Source organism: Lichenostomus cassidix, chromosome 8 (assembly GCF_008360975.1).
Source record: "Lichenostomus cassidix isolate B80296 chromosome 8, HeHo_3.0, whole genome shotgun sequence".
Lineage (NCBI taxonomy): Eukaryota > Metazoa > Chordata > Aves > Passeriformes > Meliphagidae > Lichenostomus > Lichenostomus cassidix.
This window is the reverse complement of record NC_139489.1, coordinates 10906123-10923724: the sequence shown is the minus strand read 5'-3', so window position 1 is coordinate 10923724 and position 17602 is coordinate 10906123. Positions and strand designations below refer to the sequence as shown.

General features: G+C 37.8%; 1 protein-coding gene across 1 annotated transcript in view; it reads right to left on the bottom strand.

The window, feature by feature from the left end:
- ST6GALNAC3 (ST6 N-acetylgalactosaminide alpha-2,6-sialyltransferase 3) overlaps positions 1-17602 on the bottom strand; it is a 214883-nt gene that overhangs the window by 66318 nt on the left and 130963 nt on the right. The window contains exon 3 of the mRNA XM_085067856.1: positions 10361-10770. Within this exon, the coding sequence (XP_084923982.1) occupies positions 10361-10770 (410 nt within the window). The remainder of the gene's footprint in view (positions 1-10360; positions 10771-17602) is intronic.

The following is a 17602-nucleotide window of genomic DNA, read 5'->3' as shown; positions in this document are numbered from 1 at the left end:
ATTTCTCAGTCACCCAAAGAGAGACAGTATTCTACTGACTGGCTCAGTGTCAAGCTGCCTTCATTTTTCTAACACTTCAAACCTGAAGAATCAAAATTTATTTTAAAATACATGTTCAGTGCAGTCATGTTACAAATTTGAATCCCTTTGAAGACTTAATTCCAAAAATGTTCTTTGTGAAGACTATATGTACCATTTGATAAAAAAGAATGTGCAACCATTGGTCTTTAAACACTTGAAGCACATAGAGAGTGGACTCAAATATCACTGAAGCATGCCAATACACAATTCCGTGCAAAATGTTCTCTTTATGGGAAGAGCAAAAGTATTGTAAAATGTAATCAGATATAATCTTTCCTGTTTTCATTAGCTATTAACTTTATGCAAAGATAAACTAAAGCATAATGAGACCTTTCATTATCACATAATTGTTATTTTAATGGTTACATTACAAGCAATAGATTACTATACATCCACCTCTGAAATTAGTGGGCAATGATTTTGAAACTTCCCATTATAATCTACCCACAAAACCCAATGTATTAATGTCACCACTTTAACATAATGATGACCGTGGTTTTGAAATCACTATGATAGCCTCAAGGAAAAATGTAAAGTAATAATGAAGAAAACATTTATATTATAAGCCAGTCTCAGGCCTGCAATGCAGACGGAAGAAGTTTAAGGAAAACCTGTGGAGCTTCTCTTGCTTCTGCTATCCTGAAACTGGTCAAATTGATATGACATCAGTAGTCATTATTTCAAAAACAAAGGAAACCTATCAAGTGATCCAAAATTATAAGCTTGGAAGGGAAACTGGAATGAACCTTCCCTCAAAGTATCATTTCCAAGTACCATCCAAAACCACATCCAGAAACAGTGCCTGAAACTCCCGTTTCCCACCGACAAACAACTGAACTGGCTTTAGTTAGTCGTCCATTCATTGCCTTCCTTCTAACCAAGCAAAGCAGTGTAGCTTGGCAGGAAGTGATTAGACAGATGTAAGCAGTACATAAAGCTTGAGGATACCCTGGGGATGACCTCCATAAAGTTAAATGAAGTTTCATATCCAAGAGGCACTCCATGGGCAAGACTCGAAATACCTTTAGGAGTGCAGAGGCTCTGGGATGTCAGTGCAGCCAAGAGTCCCTGGTGCATTCTGTACAGCAAAGCTGAAATCCAACACTCTCAAACGCTGTGCATTCTTAGAAGGGGAGGTAAAGGCAATTTGAGACCATGAAATTAGCCCCAAGGAGTTAAGGACCACTGCTTTCTTCTACTCCAAATACAAAACATATTTCAAGAGTGTCATCACTTATATAAAATCAGAGCAGCACAAACAGAGAGAGCAAAAATCCACAACCACTGAGCTTCGGCAAAGACACAATTCTCCCTTGATAAAGAAAAGGCTACACACGACAAACACTAGTCACATTTCTTAAAGGACTAGAGACACGTTTGTAAAGAATGCCAAAATGCATGGACACAGAATATTGATAATATATTAAAAAATACTTGAAAAAATTGGAACGAAAAAACTTTTAGAGGAATTCTGCTTTGCAGATACTCTGCAGATTATTTTCTTTTCCTTATATTTTGATTGATTCTAAAATGTCAAGAGACTACAGCTAATTTCATGTAGAAGGAAATGCTGGAACATTACCATGTTTGGCTGAAAACAGGTTACAGAGCAGCAGAAATTTGTTCCATACTGCACTTCCAGACCATTCCAATCCAAAATTAGGATTGTATGAGAGTGAAATGCCTTCATGGGAAGCATACAATATTCAAAAAGCCCTATGGGCATGAATTTCTGCACAGCAATAGTTTGTGCTTTCCCCCCGTGCCCTTTTTTCAGGGAAGTCAAGTTGTAAAAAGGGGAAAAACATTCTTTGCCTCACAAAGGAACTTTGAGGCTTAAGTGATTCCTGCAATATTTTTCAGAAATGCTCTCATGGAAAATGTTTGTCGCACTTTTTGGAGACTGGAGTACTAGCAAATCTAACGAATTTTATTCAAGAAAAATTCTGAAACAACATATGGAGAGCAAACTGAACACAGAGCACATATTTCTGACATTTATCTTTGTTTTTATTGTTAAGATAAAAGTATGCTGTTTGTTTTTAGAATTTCATCTGCTAACTCTTTCTTTCCTTTCTCTGACTTATTCTACACTAGTGACATCATCTGCAGCAATTTTTAAAGCTTTGCAGAAAATCCTGTGCTTTGAAAGTTTTAAAGACTCATGTGGAGAATGTTAGTAGACAGGGATTTTATGCCTCCTTCCTGTAACCAGCAGCACTAGAGCAGAGAGGATATGTGTGCTGGGATGACTTCAACTTAGAAAAAAAACCCAAAAAAACCAAAGAAAAACAAGTCTCCAAACATAAGGATGGGACACAAAAAAGAAACTTGTAAAGAACAAATATGAGCAGTTAGAAACCACTGCAATTCCATGTTTACTGAATTTTCATGCACCAGATAAGGCTGCTCAGGTTCTGAGATGAGTGGTATCTCTGGTAAGTGGTCTCAACTGTACTGAATGCTCCCACCATCAGGAATTGCTTACAAAGTCTTGAAAATAGAATGGCTGAATCTTTGAACATCTGTATAAAAATTCCCTCCACACCCAAACTAAGTCCCATGCTGGTCAATACCTGAAACATCAAACAAACTGTTTGAAGACATAAGATTCAAGATTCATAATAAATCCCCACTGTTACAGTTATGTTTTTCCAGACTGTTGTAAGTTCCAAAGCTTGCTGAAGATGTGAATCTCTGAGAAAAATTGTACATGCTGCTCTTGTGCATGTCACTCTTTAAATGCAGAGCTGCCTCACAGTTAAAAGCTCAGAAAGTTGAGTATCACAGGAACTGTACAGGAATGATTGTTTTCTAAACACAGGTTGTAGCATATCCCAATAGCACATCAGGTTCCCTGAGAAGCATGGCTATGAATCCTGAGTTACCTTCACAGTCATGTGCTATAAATCCATATATTTTACAGTTTCACTGTTCTGAAATTGCAGCCTAAATTCTTTATGTGAGGTAACAGACACAGAAATAAAACAATGTAGAATATCTTGGAAGATGAAGATCTTTCCTCAGGGTAAAAGTACATATTGAAGATGTGGACAAGCATGCACCTCGTTAACAATGAACTCTAAATTAACATAATGAGTCACAAAAATTCACCATTTCCCCTCAGTTTTCCTCCCACCTATGTCTGTGAGGTCTCACACAGGCTTGATTTCTTACTAATTACATTTTCCATGCAGAATTTGTTTACTAATATTTCTACACTTTGAGATAAAATACTTGAACATAAGTTCAGGCTAAACTTTTTCTACTTTCAAACAGCTTTTCTTTTGCTGTGTTATCTACTTGTACAAAGCTTTGAGAAGACAATCTTTTCTAAATATCATTCAGTGTGATATTCAAAATTAGTTCTCATATACCTTTTCTTTTAAAAGTGATTTCTAATAAATTTGACTAGCAAGTGGGTGGACAGATGTCCAGAAACTCTTCTCTATCCAAAGCAAGAAATTAATGTAGTGTTTTATTCCCTGTCTCCTCAAGTTGTGATCCCCACTTGAGCAGTGGCTCTGTAGCATGAACTTCCCAGTGCATCTCATGCAGTTTGACTGCTGTATTATTTTTCACTTAGCTCTGTTAAATATGGCTCAGCACTCTTAGGGAGCTTCCATTAGAAACCCCACAGTTACCAGCAACCAACAGGTATCACACTTAAGCAATAGCAACATTACATTTATCTTCTCGTATATTTAGAAAAGAACTGCTGTGTGACAACTGGTAACAAGTATAGACTCCAATGGTAATCACTCTATGTTCTTCAAGACAACTACTTCAGCTGACGGCAAGGTTGAGTTTAAAAAAATAGATCAATTTATCTTTTAAATTTTTTTTAATTAAAAAAAAATATTTCTATTCCTTCAAAATTTTAAGCTCCTCCACAAAAATCAAGGTTTATTTAACACACTGTGATCTGAAATGTCAAAAACACTGAACTCTGGAAAACAAACACCAAAGGCTTCATTCAAAATCTATGCACCTGCTAATTTTTTTCTGCAAGACTTTTGCCTTTGCAACCATAAAATATCCTCACCATCAGCAGCAAAACTGGAAGCACTGCAATCCAGGGTGCTGCCAGGATTGCCAACATGAGTCACTGACTTACATCATCCTTTCCAAAGGTGTATGTTCAAGGGATGTGGGAATCACAGAATCACAGGGTATGCTGAGTTGGAAGGGACCCTCAAGGATTAAGCCCAGAATCCCATCCATATGTACAGCTCCTTCTGAGAGATATCAGCAATTTTCTCATAACAATAATAGCTGCAGAGTATTTAAAGCACAGAATGGAAAAGGTATGCATGTAACTAGGATTATACCACACACTGTATAAAGATTTAACATACAGTTCATCAGGAGCAGAAAACAGATCCAGTAGCAGTGAAAGAAGATGTGATAAATTTAAAAAAATAGATGAATTCAAAGAACATGTGAAAATGCAGAATGATAGAGTAGATCTTGATTATATATTTCTTTTCCTTAATCATTAATTAAAAAGAAATAACTCCATGGCTATAGTCAGCAACCACTACAGAATCAATAGGTCTCTAAGCTCACACCAATCTATATGCAGCCACAGCTTTATTACAAAATAATAGCTAATATTGATATTTTTTAATAAAGTTTCACTTTACTATGTAATTAGTGTAATGTAGTAGGAGCTGTTTCTTAACAGAAGTGCTGGTGCTTTGAGCAGCATTTACTGGCCTGTTAATAAAGAACGGACTTCTTCTATTGAGTTCCATCTGCCTAATAGAGAAAAATGTTCATCTTAATTAGGAAAATCTTCATAAAGAATATAAATGCAGTTACTAATGGGCTGCAGGGAATAAATGTAGGACACTGAGGAACAACTGGTGTTTTACCAGGAAATGGAAGAGTGGATATAAACCCCCAAACAGTTGTTAACCATCTGGTGATTGACCACAAATAGCAATAGATGCTGAGGTTTTAAGTGTTTTATAATGAAAAATCTATTTATTTCATTAAGGTTTCATGCCTTAGACTCTTGTTTTTTCAGGTAATAAAGCAGTCTTGACTGACAATGAAACTATTTAAACCCTTTATGAATTAAGATGGACAAATCCATTAGCATTTTTGAAGGAATTACTTTATAAAAAGAAAGAATGGAAGTGCCGAGCAATGGTTCAAGAAAGATCCACTGTCAAGTACTTGAAAAATGGTCACAATATCAAACACATATTTTTGGGGTTGCTGAGATGCTCACAGGCAGTTGAGAACCTTTTGCTGACTTTATTGGTGCAGCAGCAGATATTACATCATCATGATAAAGACTATAGCAAAATGTAAACTACAATTAATCTTTGTCTTTAAAAATGTTCCAACAGGCATTATACATTTCCCCTGTCAGTCTGAATTAGTTTTTTCATTTTCTTCCCAAAGTTCTGTAATTTAAAGACATTGATATTCCCTAACTCTGCTCATTTTCTATTCAAAATGAAATGAACTTTAACTCATCTTCCAGAAATTATATATACATTTTTTAGAAAAATCGCATTAATACAAAGCACTGATGGGATGTACTTCCCAAGAGCAAAAAGTTAACTCTCTAAGCCAGGCTCAGTGTCAGTGTTCACAGCTTCCCAATGAAAAACTGCTTTCTGCAAATTTTAACCAACACTAGCTAAGATTTTATATTTTCTCTGAGTAACTTTGATAGAGAAACCAATACATACATGTAAGTAAGTGCAAAAATGAAAATAGCATTACTATAATATTTCACTCAAGCCAACAACCAGAAACACAGCATAAAACTCTCATTTTCTGGACTCTGACAGCTTTACTACCTTAATTCACAGAGAATATCACCAAACAATAGAAGTTGCAGCTACTTGAACCTCAGAGAATGTAATTTCATTTATTCATTTCAATGACATTTTTACTAGACTATAGCTTCATGTAGATTAGTCAGACACATGAAAAACCACATATTAGCTGAGGTGAAACTGTGATGACTGCAGTTGTCTTAACAGTGTCAATCCAAACTTGAGATGAATGTAATTTGCTAGCTCTAAATGACAGAGATATAATATAGATCTCGTATATCACCAAAGTAATAAATAATTAGTGAGCAGAACTGAGTAAAATGGCAGGTTGAACACAACCCCAAATTTTGAATCTTGATGCAGAAGTCAGCAATCAGAATGATACATCTTTCTGCCTTGAATGATAAAACAGCTTTCTCACAGCCTAACACATAGCACCATCTGGCATGAACAGAGGAAATGAAGAACTTCTGGAAGAGAAGCACAAAAGCACTTTAGCTTCTTCAGAATTGTGCAAGATATTCACAGAAGTCTTTCAGAAACAGCCATTTGATGGCAAATGTGACTCAGTGAACCTAAGCCTCAGTGAACCTCAGCCTCCCAAAGACATGTGTATGTGGCAAATAATATTTAAAAAAATGTTAAATCGAACTGATTTTGTATGGGATGGGTGCTGTCAGAGTTCAGACAGTGTGTGTGGAAAGTCAACTGTCTACCAAACTGCCTGGGTTTCAGAACATCATCTCACATGTCCTACTGGGAATTTCAGCAGATCTCAGTAGTTACTCACAAAAAGAGTGACTACAAACGCCCAGTTCAGCTGTGCCTTGAGCAGGATCAGCACACCCAGCACTGGTGCTGGCTGGGGCTCAGTGCCTTCCCCGTGCAGTGCGACAGGAGTGCTCTGAGCACACTGCCAGCCCCGAGAGGGCATGTGGAGCTGGGCTGTCACAGGCACTGCCAGAAGGTGCAGTGCTCAGGGGTTAGCCTGAGGTGTTTGTAGGATAAACACTAATGGAGCCTGCAGTCACATTGGACTGCTCCACTGATATTAGCACAGATTTATTTCGGCATTGCTTGTTGAAAGTGACTTTTAGCGCAGACTGTTTTCTAAATGATCCTTAAAAGACACTCCTTTCTTTCTCATCACCTTCACCTAAGGCAAGAACATCCAGTAGCATTGATCTATTTGCTGCTAGTTTTCATTAATTTTACCCTCCCTAAGGGTGGTGCAGCTTTGGTGCCAGCTAATTAAAACCTATTTAGGGATGCTCAGTGCACTTTATCAGACCAGAATTAGCTTTGCTGCTTTAATGAAGCCTACAGTTTTCTGTGTTATTACCAATTAAATGTTATTATATCATATTGCATTATATTTGTATTGCATGGCAAAGATATAGATGGCTTTAGAACCACTTATCTGGATTGAGGTACATACAAAGATTCCACATTTAGTAATTATCTAATATTTCTTTAAATCCTTTCACTTGAGTCAATATATATAATACACTAGCACATTAGTGAAGCCCTGGAAGAAGCTGCCAGCTTTATGCTCCCTCTAGGGAAGTACCAAGTAAAATGCATTAATGAAAAATTGTGAATGTCTGGTAATGAATATTATTTAGGTACAACAATTATTCAAAGTGGATGAGCATTCACCACCTTGAACTCGAATGCTTCACTAACGAAGACTCTCAGAAAGAACATATGTTCCCCAGATTCCTAACACTCATGCAAAGTTAATAACCCAGTGTGGATAGCCCATATCAGAGGGCATTTTGTACTGCTGTAGAGTTTAAAAATGCTTCCTTACAAAACAAACAACACTGTTTGTTGGAAGTCATTTAGAGGCAATTCTTGTTTTTTCCATGCCATCAGTTATAAACCATTTGTCAATACCAAAGCTGTGGGTTTTGAGCCTGCACCCAGTGAAGTCAGGAATAGAGTTCCCACGTCAGCAGTGCAGGACCAGAGCTTTTCTGCAGTAGAGAAGTGACTGCAGCAAATACCTGTTAGCTGCTTCTCACAACATCCTTTAAAACCTTGAGCACCACAAGGATGAAACTGCTGAAAAGTCCCACTAATTACCTAAAAAGACTGTACATCAAAGAGTAGAAACAGAAAACTCATTAAAGGCTCGACAGACTAGAAATCTGTTGCAATCTTACTATGCATTAGCAGCATACACTGTACAGAAAGACAGTATTTTAGGATTAAACTAAAATAGATGTAGTTGCAATCCACTCAATACATTTTAAAATATGAGTTGAAATTGGTTTCCTGCCAGAATTTTTGCTGGAAACATGTCGAAACAGACCTCGATTCAATCTAATATTCCAAGCAAGGGCTGATGTTTCTCTGAGGAACTGAAGGAATATTTGGCTGAGGAACCCAAGTCTGTCTCAGCATCATAATAGCCTGGCACAATGTGTGAAAGCATTTTCATCACCCACAAATCTCTTGTGCTCTCCATTTACTGCTCCCACAAATGCCACATACCTCTAACAGCCTCATGACCCTCCCTAGAAACAGAAGACAGGTCCTGCAAATTGAAGATGTTACAGAAAATTAAACCATTTCCAAACTGAAGTCCCTGATTAGTAGGGAACTGCAGGATGTTTTCTTGAGATACAGAAGGTGTTGGCTGGTGACGCATCAATCATTTCCCTTGTTTCTGGCTGACAAGAGCACTAAATGATGTTAAAAACATCACTAAGTATTTGATGTGGCAAAGTAGGACTAAAAATGAGAGTTGCAGTAGATACAAGGATGTTACCTGGTTGCCACTGTGAGAAGTGGTGGGTTTTTTTCTCGGTGTGGAAGGGACGCACACGCATAAACAACGTGATGGGTCGTGAGACTGGCTTGTAAAAATTTATTGCTGTTTGCAACGTGAAACTTAAGGAGAAAGAACATGGGCCACTTTGTCATGAGGCTGCCTAAGAACTTTGTTATAAGCACTGAGAGAAGTTCAATCTGCTTTTGACATGAAAAGAAGCATTTGTATTGTGTTAATTGCGCAACTATAAAAACTTGAGATGTGTTAATTTGTTGAAGAGGAATGGATTAGGCTGGAGAGAAGGATACTTTGACATTGAATGATGAAAAAACATTGAACGAGGACAAACAGGAGGTTTTTTCAAGGTCTGATCTCACAATAAGGATTTTGCTGAAGTACTGTAAAGTCTCTGTGACCTGACTGACTCATAAATATAAACAAATTTATGTGTAGCAGTGCAATAATGTTCCCATGATCATATTTAGCTTGATTAATATGTAAACAGGGCGACTTGGATTATTAAAGGTCATTTTTGAAGAATGGATCTTGTGTATTTATTAGCCTCTGTTCATCAATTTGTTCAGCTAAACTAAAGAAGCCATGATAACCTTGACACCTTCATGACATAGCTCTCTCCAACTCCAGAATCACAGCTGCAACATGTGCACATGGTGAACAAGCTGAGGGGCAAGCTCTTCCTTATGTTTCAATCGTTTGAAAAACAGGAAAAACCAACTGTCACCAAATTCCACTAGTTTAAGAACACAGTGAAACAAGTACATTGGAGATAACAAGCTCTTCTACTTCAAAAGCAAAGTCAAAATTTCAGACCACGGTAAGCTGCTTGTGAATATCGGTATCTTTAATATGGTCAGAATAGGAACAGTCCTTCTCAATCTCAAGTCATGATGTGCAAATTCCAAAATTAATATTAAGGCACAGCAGTGATCTAGAAACTCCTTCCTAGTTGGCTCAAGCGAGTATGTGTGACAGGTGCTCTTCTATGCCAAAACACAGATGACCTGAATTTTTGCAGCTTGATTACAAATTCCTGAGATTTGTGGTCTTAATTCCACAAATCCAATTTCTGCTTTGAACACACTAACCAGAACAGTGGCCCTCACACTTTCACCTCTTACAGCCTCCACTTGAGCAGCATAAACACACATTCTCAGGCATGGAAAACAGAATTTCAGTATAATACTGGTAAAAACCTAAATCTATTCCAGTATCACTGGTAACACATTTTCACCAAGAAAAAGAAATAATGCATAACCCTGACGTCTGTGTCTGAAGAAAAGCTACAGTGAATCTCAACAGAGAAGAAAATACAATATCCAGAATTACCCTGAGGTTGTGCATTTGGAAATGTTGTTTGTGTAGGGTTATCCACTTCAAATAAAATGTCAATTTAATCAATAGTAAATTGAGCTGAAAACAACACACATCTTTGAAAACATTTCAGGAAGACATCCAATATTTTTGGGATTCAAGCCAACAGAAATGGAACGAACAGAAGGTAGCGTAGGTGGGGTAAATGGGGCCTAGCTGCTGCCTCATCAAGTGCTTATAACAGTCAAACCCATATAACAATCCATTAAAAACATATCTGGGGACTCATTTAGTAGCTGGCATCCCACATGGACTTTTCTCATGCATCTTTTGTCAAACATTATAATTGTTCTTCACATTTAAGACTTACCGGTCTTTTCCCGTCTCCCTCTTAAACACCGCATCACAGTAACTCATGCGCTTCTCCGTTGTCACGTAGATTTTGGCAGTTGGGTAGCTGTCAACAGTTTTCTTCAGCATGTTGTACACAATGCCATTTCCATCCCTCCTCATGTTTCGAAAAGGACCCCAGATCACGTAAACGGTGTTGTTGGTTTCTTTGAAGAAGTACTCGGGATTCTTGAGTAGGAGAGGCACACTCGTGTGAGAGACCACTCTGATGGTTGTCCTCTTCCCAACATCTTCCTCGTAGCCCTTTGTGGGAGCATTGTTCATCCTCCATATGCAGGAGGACTTGTCTATCTCGGTTCCCACCTTCTGGCCAGCCATCTGTCCCGAGTTTGAAACAATGGCACAGAGGTCACAGTCAAGGTGTAGAGGCTGCAAGACAGGAAACAATGATATATACTGCAAGTCTTTCCTTGTAAAATTTGAAGACTGAAAATTCAGTTAAAAGAAGGACGGGAACAGTGCAACAAATTGATAGCAATGCTTCTCTTTGAAAAAACAAAACCACAATCCCCATGTGGCAGAGCTGCTCAAAAACTCTACCACTACAAAGCTCTGAATGCAAACCTTTTCAGTGAAATAGGCAGTTCCAATCTTTGCTTTTGTTCCCACCTTGAAAAGTCAACTATACAAACAATCATTGCTTTTTCCTCTCTAAATGTTACTCTTTTCATTAAAAGCAAGGAAATAAAGAAGCAGCAGAAAACAATATTTAGATCAATGGCTTCTCTTTTAACAAGGCGTTGTCAGCAATAAGAAAAAACCTACTAAAAAAGTAATGCTGGAAATTTAACTGTACACTAACTCTGTTTAGGTGTCTGAATGAATAGATCCCTAATTTGAGACAGAAGTCAAATGGGAGATGTAACTCTAAAAAGCAATCTAATAGTATGAAAATACTACAGTTGAAAAGATATGTAGTCAGGAGAATATGTTGTTCTCTCCAGAGAGTGGTTATGACCCATGAAAAATGAGAGGCAGATGGACTGGTGACACCTGAACTTGGAATTTAATCCCTGACAAAACTGAAGTCAAAGACAGTATTTCCTGATCATGTTCTCGGGTGCCATTACTCTAGTATGAATTGAAAAAAGGAAAAATTATCAAACAGAGATATAGGGACCTATCTGATATTCCATTTGTCAGAGTATAAAGAGTAAATGTCTTTTGGTCCTTTTGTACCTACTGAGTAAAAGGAAATGTCCTGTATTTAAATTGGATTGTATAAAAAGTTCAGTTGGAAACTGAAATAAAATGAAAACTAGATCCATCAAAAAAACCTAGAGAGGATCATCCAGGTCAGAGATAACCTACTATTTTTTTATGGTCACAGATTTGATCTTCTGTCATGCTCACAACTGGGAGCCAGTGACATCAGTTTAATATTTTTTAGGAACAATTCCCTTCACGTTCTTTGGACATTTACTCTGACAGGATGCTAGGTGCTTTTCTGATCAGACTTGTGGTTATTTCTCTTCAAAATCACACCTCATTTAGCTGATGTAGATGAATAGCCTGCCTACATTTGACCACTATAACCCTAGGATGTGGTTGCTGACAAAACATCAAATTCTTTGATAAGAGAAATAATGCAAGGACAAGAGACAAACACCTGAAGAGAGCCAAACTATAAGAGCTAAAATATCTCATCTCTGGGTGACAAATATTGCACTGAATTAAGGTGCATCCTGCAAGACTTCTGCAATAAATCTCACAATTTCAAAGCTTTGATTTCTCTATTGTGATTGATTTGATTTCTCCGTGTGGCTGGTTCAGGAAAACATTCTTTCCTCATTCCATCAGTAGCTAAAGATTCCTGATTGAATGCAAAAGCATTGTCAATGTTTCCTTTACAGAACGCCATACATTTTTTATAGCTGTTGTAGTTTTAGAGAGCTGTCCTGCATGGCTCTCTGACAGCAGGGATGAAATCCCAGGAGATGCAGCTGAACACAACAGTCTCTCTGTTTACTGCTTACTTACAGAAATTCTCTCTAAGATACATTATGAGGACATGGCTGGGTGACCTAAACAAATCCACGGGCATAACTCATATCCTAGCACAAAGTGAATTGTTACAGTCCCAGTAGATTAATTTATAGCTTTCAGGGTGAACTTTCAAACTAACAAATGCTGAATATGAAACTGCTAGATAGGAAAAGCCAATTTGGTCAAGAATCTGGTTCCAATTAAATTTTTCTCCTGCTCAGTGCTGCTTTTTTTCACTAAATTCTTCCTTCTCCATTAAAATGGAGTTGCTCTCTTAAATTTGGAATTGTTTGATTTCCTGACCTTAGTTAGAAATGCATTGCACATTTTCTATTCACTGAGTGCAACTGTTCTGCTTGAATAAACTGAGTACACTCACTCCTGCAACTGTGTCCCCTGGTTTTCTAGCTCTTTTGTTGTGATTCATATATCTTGTTCCAATTTATAAAGTGCTTTCATAATAGTGAATGCCTGCACTAGGTCAACGTATAATCTGCTCTTCTTGAACAGAGTCAGAGGCTAACCCCCTCCCAGCTCTATCTCAGAATAAATATTTTTTACAATGTAGAGAGATTTTACATGTCCCAATATGCGTATTTCCCAAGAGAGATCCCAGACAGAGTTAGGAGACTGACTGACACCCATGACAGATATTCCACAAACTCTATCATCTACTGTCTTCATCATATTTTTGCATCATATCTCCCTCCACATGTCAGGAAACACACATCAATATTCATTCATTGAACTCCATATGGAGACAGGCAACTGGTTTGTGGTGTTGGTTTCTAAGTGTCACAGACAAGAGAGGTGGTTTCAGTAACACACATAACTCCACATACAATACAAAGGCATCTGCCAGGCATGCCAGGCTGCCCTCTCATCTCTAGAGATGGTCCAGCAGCAGTGGAATTGATACAGATTGCCAGAACCACACAGAAACCTGTGCTGTTACTGCTTATCCTCTCTGGACCCACAACATCAGATGAAGGTTTACCTCTCACAAGACCTTCATTCACTTGCACCATAGATATATGAGTTAAAGACAATACCATTAAGAACCATTCACCTTTCCTTTGCTTTTCATGTACTTAGACATTTATTTCACCTCTAAACACCATGGGGGCTGAGCTATTATTGCTGCTAGAATATTATTCATCTTGTTGCTGACCAGAAGGATGTAGAAGTCCTCAGCAGAGCAGCTGGGCATGGTACTGACAAATTGTCCCATCTTTTCCCTGAATGATACATTGTAACTGTTGAGGATCACTTATATTTTAATCAGTAAAGAAAATGAAATATCTGACCTTTCCATTTCCTGTGCAAGCTTACAGACAATAGAAAAGATAATTAAAACTGTGAATTAGAACTTGCAAAACAGTGCCATTTCTCTAGCAAAGAAAAATAGCTGTGTAATAAAGGTCACTTATCAAACAGTTCTAGTTATTAAATCTTTGCATTTAGCACTGAAGTGACTTCACAGAATCAAAGGTCAAATCATTAAATAACAAAATCAGCCAGAATTAGAAAAGGTCACAAGCAAATCTAACTAAAGTAGGTCACAAAACATGATTCTCTTCCACACAGGATTTCATTATTTGGAAAATTGCTTACTTTTCAAATTTGACCCCTCCCCCACCATTTCCAGGGTCTCCACCAGGAGACTGAAATTCTGGCTACAGGACCATTTGTATGGGTGAGTTTCCCAATGGCACAGATCCTGGATCCCCAAGTTTTCCAGCCCCAGCCCTGTAGATCAGCTGAGGTCCATGTTGTTCTCTGAACCACAAAACAATGTCTTGACAGGCCAGACACATGCCAAGCTCTGGTCTCAGCAGAGACTGCCAGCTTCACTCCTCAGCTGGACCAAATCCAGCTCAGGACCTCTGCAGATGCCACTGTCACTAATGAAAAGCTGAATTTCTCTTGTGGCTTCTTAGCACTATAGCCCAGTGGTGCTCTGGAGAGCTCTCTCCAACCACCAACTCTGTTCCACTCTGAATCCCACAACTAATCATGCAGATAGTTAGGAAACTCAGACTAAACTTTCTCAATTGTTACTTTAACAATATGATTGTAATTTTGTAAATTGGACGCAGTGCCCATTCACTACATAATGAGGCAATTATTAGCGGCTTGCCACATATTAATTTGCTCCTTTAATGTTGAAACAAATGAGATCTTTTCTTATAATCATCCTATTTGAGTGAATTCTAACAAAGCCGATTGAACAAAGCTCCAGAGAGACTTTCTTTATTTCAATGCCATTTATTCTTCTACTCTACTTGGATGTCTTTAGAGTTTTAGAGGATACAACATTTATAATGATGCCAATAGGGAATAGATTTTGCCTTTATTCTTCTTGATGTTCTTTTGAGGTCTTTGAAATGAAAGGTACAAGAGAGGCATTAACCGTCTGGCATTGTTTTTATTGCTTTTCTCTACTTTACAAGCAAAAAATGTATTTTAATTTTTCCTGTGTTTCCGTGATTAAACAAGCTGGCTTTATCTACACTTACTCTCTTTCTTCAGACCTCTGACTGGGAGAAAAGACTTGCCAGGCTTCTCTAGGAAAAAATTCAGCACATTTAAAGAAAAGAAGGACAGTACTTGTGTGTTCCCCCAGCAAGAGCTACCAATTTAGCAAAGCAATGTATATAAATTACATTATATTACTAACACCAAGCATTAAAAATAAAAATTATAAAAAGACAGGTCTGATTATCCTGACTTTGTGGTTGTTCCCTCTTCTGCCCTATAGCAGTATTGTGGTTTTTTTCATCTGCAGCAGTTCATTTTGGTCCTAGCCCTCAGCATCACATCCCAGCAAACATCTTCGCCTTCATAAAATTAAATGTTAAGATTTCATAAAGATTTTAACGTTTTGATGTTATTTTGAAATAAGCCCAACGTCAACATGCATCCCATTTCCAAATAAATAGAATACGATCTGCTTCTTCATAAGACCGTTCCTGAAACTCAAGTGCCTGGGATATTTTATTTAGATCAATGTCACTGATATGAACATGCATTCTAGCAGAAAGTTTTTATTCAAATTGAATGAATTGGAAAGGAATGCATAGGAGGCACATAATGGGACTAATCTTACAGCAAGAGACTGAATAAATAATCATTGATGGAAGTCTTTCTACATACGCTGACCCAGTTGTTCCACAACTGTTTGATTTGCAGCTCTTGTTGCAGCTCCTTAAAGGGGCTGTGCCTGCCCTTTGCTTGAACAAGTATCTTGTGGATCACTGATGTCAGTGGGAACAAGACAGAAAAACAATGGAAGCTTGGACTTTGGGCAGAGGTTGAAACTTGTGTGCCAAAGTACCCACCCCACCAAAACTTTCAACCAGCAAGTGCATTCTTGAAACATTTTAGTTTTCTTTCTCATGGAAAGGGGAAAAAAACCCCACAAACCCAACCACAAACCACAGACTCAAACCTTCCAAACACGAACCACAGTGCAAAGTGATGCAGTGTCATCTTTCTCACTTTTGAGACAGCTCCAGACAGCTCCATGCCAGCTCCTACCTCTTTCAAGATACAGCAGAGCAAATGCTCAGCAGAATGTTGTTGACTTAGCTGCTGCTATAGGGAACAATACAGGCAGCTTTGAAACAAAGCAAGAATCAAGTACATCTCATAATACCAAGGGCTGAAAACCAAATGCCTCAAATATATGTGAGAAAACTCTGAGTAGAAAGAGTCAAGTATATGACCTATAAATAAAATCAGGTCCTTTTATGTATTTTAGTTATTTTCCACTATTTTATTATAAGGCAAAAATTGAAAAGTCAAACATAATACCCCTCATGATAATCTCATAAAGCAAAATTTAGTAAAATTGAATAAAAGCCAGGTCCAGATTGGTCCAAATGTTTTTACTTTCTATTTTTCAAAAATTGTATTCAAATGGTTTTCTAAAATTGAGTTAAAATGCACCCCCAATTGAACATTTTTTTTTATTATGAAAAGGTGAAAGAACAGTAGTTCACATTAACAAAACAGTCTCTTTCATTTTTTTCATCTTTCCTGATTTCCAGCTGAAAATTTATGGAAACTGACACCTTTTAAATAAGCCTACACTCGTATTTTCTTCTGGAATAACGAACTATTGTAAGATTCTTGCTAGCTCTGTTGGTAAAAAAGACTTACAAATAGGTGGCATGGAGTAAATAAGAACAGCAGAAATGGCTCTGTCTCTGCATGGAGGTCTAATGAAGGAAGGAGGCTGCCAGATTCACTGCTTCAAGTACAACAGAAAGAGCCAGGCGAGGCAGAGACTGGAGGACTGATGGTCAACAGCCCTCAAGGACTTTGGGCACTGAGAGAGTGGCAGGTGAAGAAAGTTTTGCCCTAAGGCATTTCCTGAAGGATGTGAAGACCTGTCCTGCGTGTGCACTCTCTGTCAGTCCATAGAAGACACATTTTCTTTCTGTTTGTGTCTCAGGTGTCTGGCAAACTGTCCTATCCTTAGGCAGGATGGCAGAAGGGACACTAATGTGAATGGATTTGTCACAAAAGGGGGAGGAAATAAATGGAAAGAAGACACAAAATAGAAGAGAGAACAGAAAAAAATTCAGTTAACTTATGAAAGGGTAGATTGCAGTTTAGTGTTTAAAAGAGAAATATCTAAGGGGAAAAGAATTTGAGAAAAAGCAAATATTGATATATAGCCAGAAAGATAAACCATGATGTTTGGGAATGCAATCTAGCAAAGGTGAAGAACCAAAACTCCTAAAGATATTTGTTAAGCTATAAACTAACTGTTGTGAAGAAAACTTCATCAGATATATCAATCAAACAACTCAGGTTTAGCAGAGAGAAAAGCTTTTGTCCTTTACACTGCAGCTGTCCAAGCAGAAAACAGATGGAAATGGATACATTCACTCCAGCATATAGTTCTGTAGTTTGTGTGTAACCAGAAATCCTGACATCCCCAGGCATGCAGATGTCTGCACTTTCAGATCTACGTAATTAACAACTCTGAACTGGAGGAAAAGCAGAATACTCTTTGGCATATATAAAAAAAAATCAGCATAAAAATACAAGTATACCCAAGAACATATGTGGAAATGCTCCTGCCAAAAACTGTTGAGGATTGAATTGTTATGGAAGGGAGGCAAACTCCATCATGCACACCCTACACAGCAAGTTCACACGGTAGGCAATGAAATAGCATTCACTCTGAAAAACAGCCTATGAA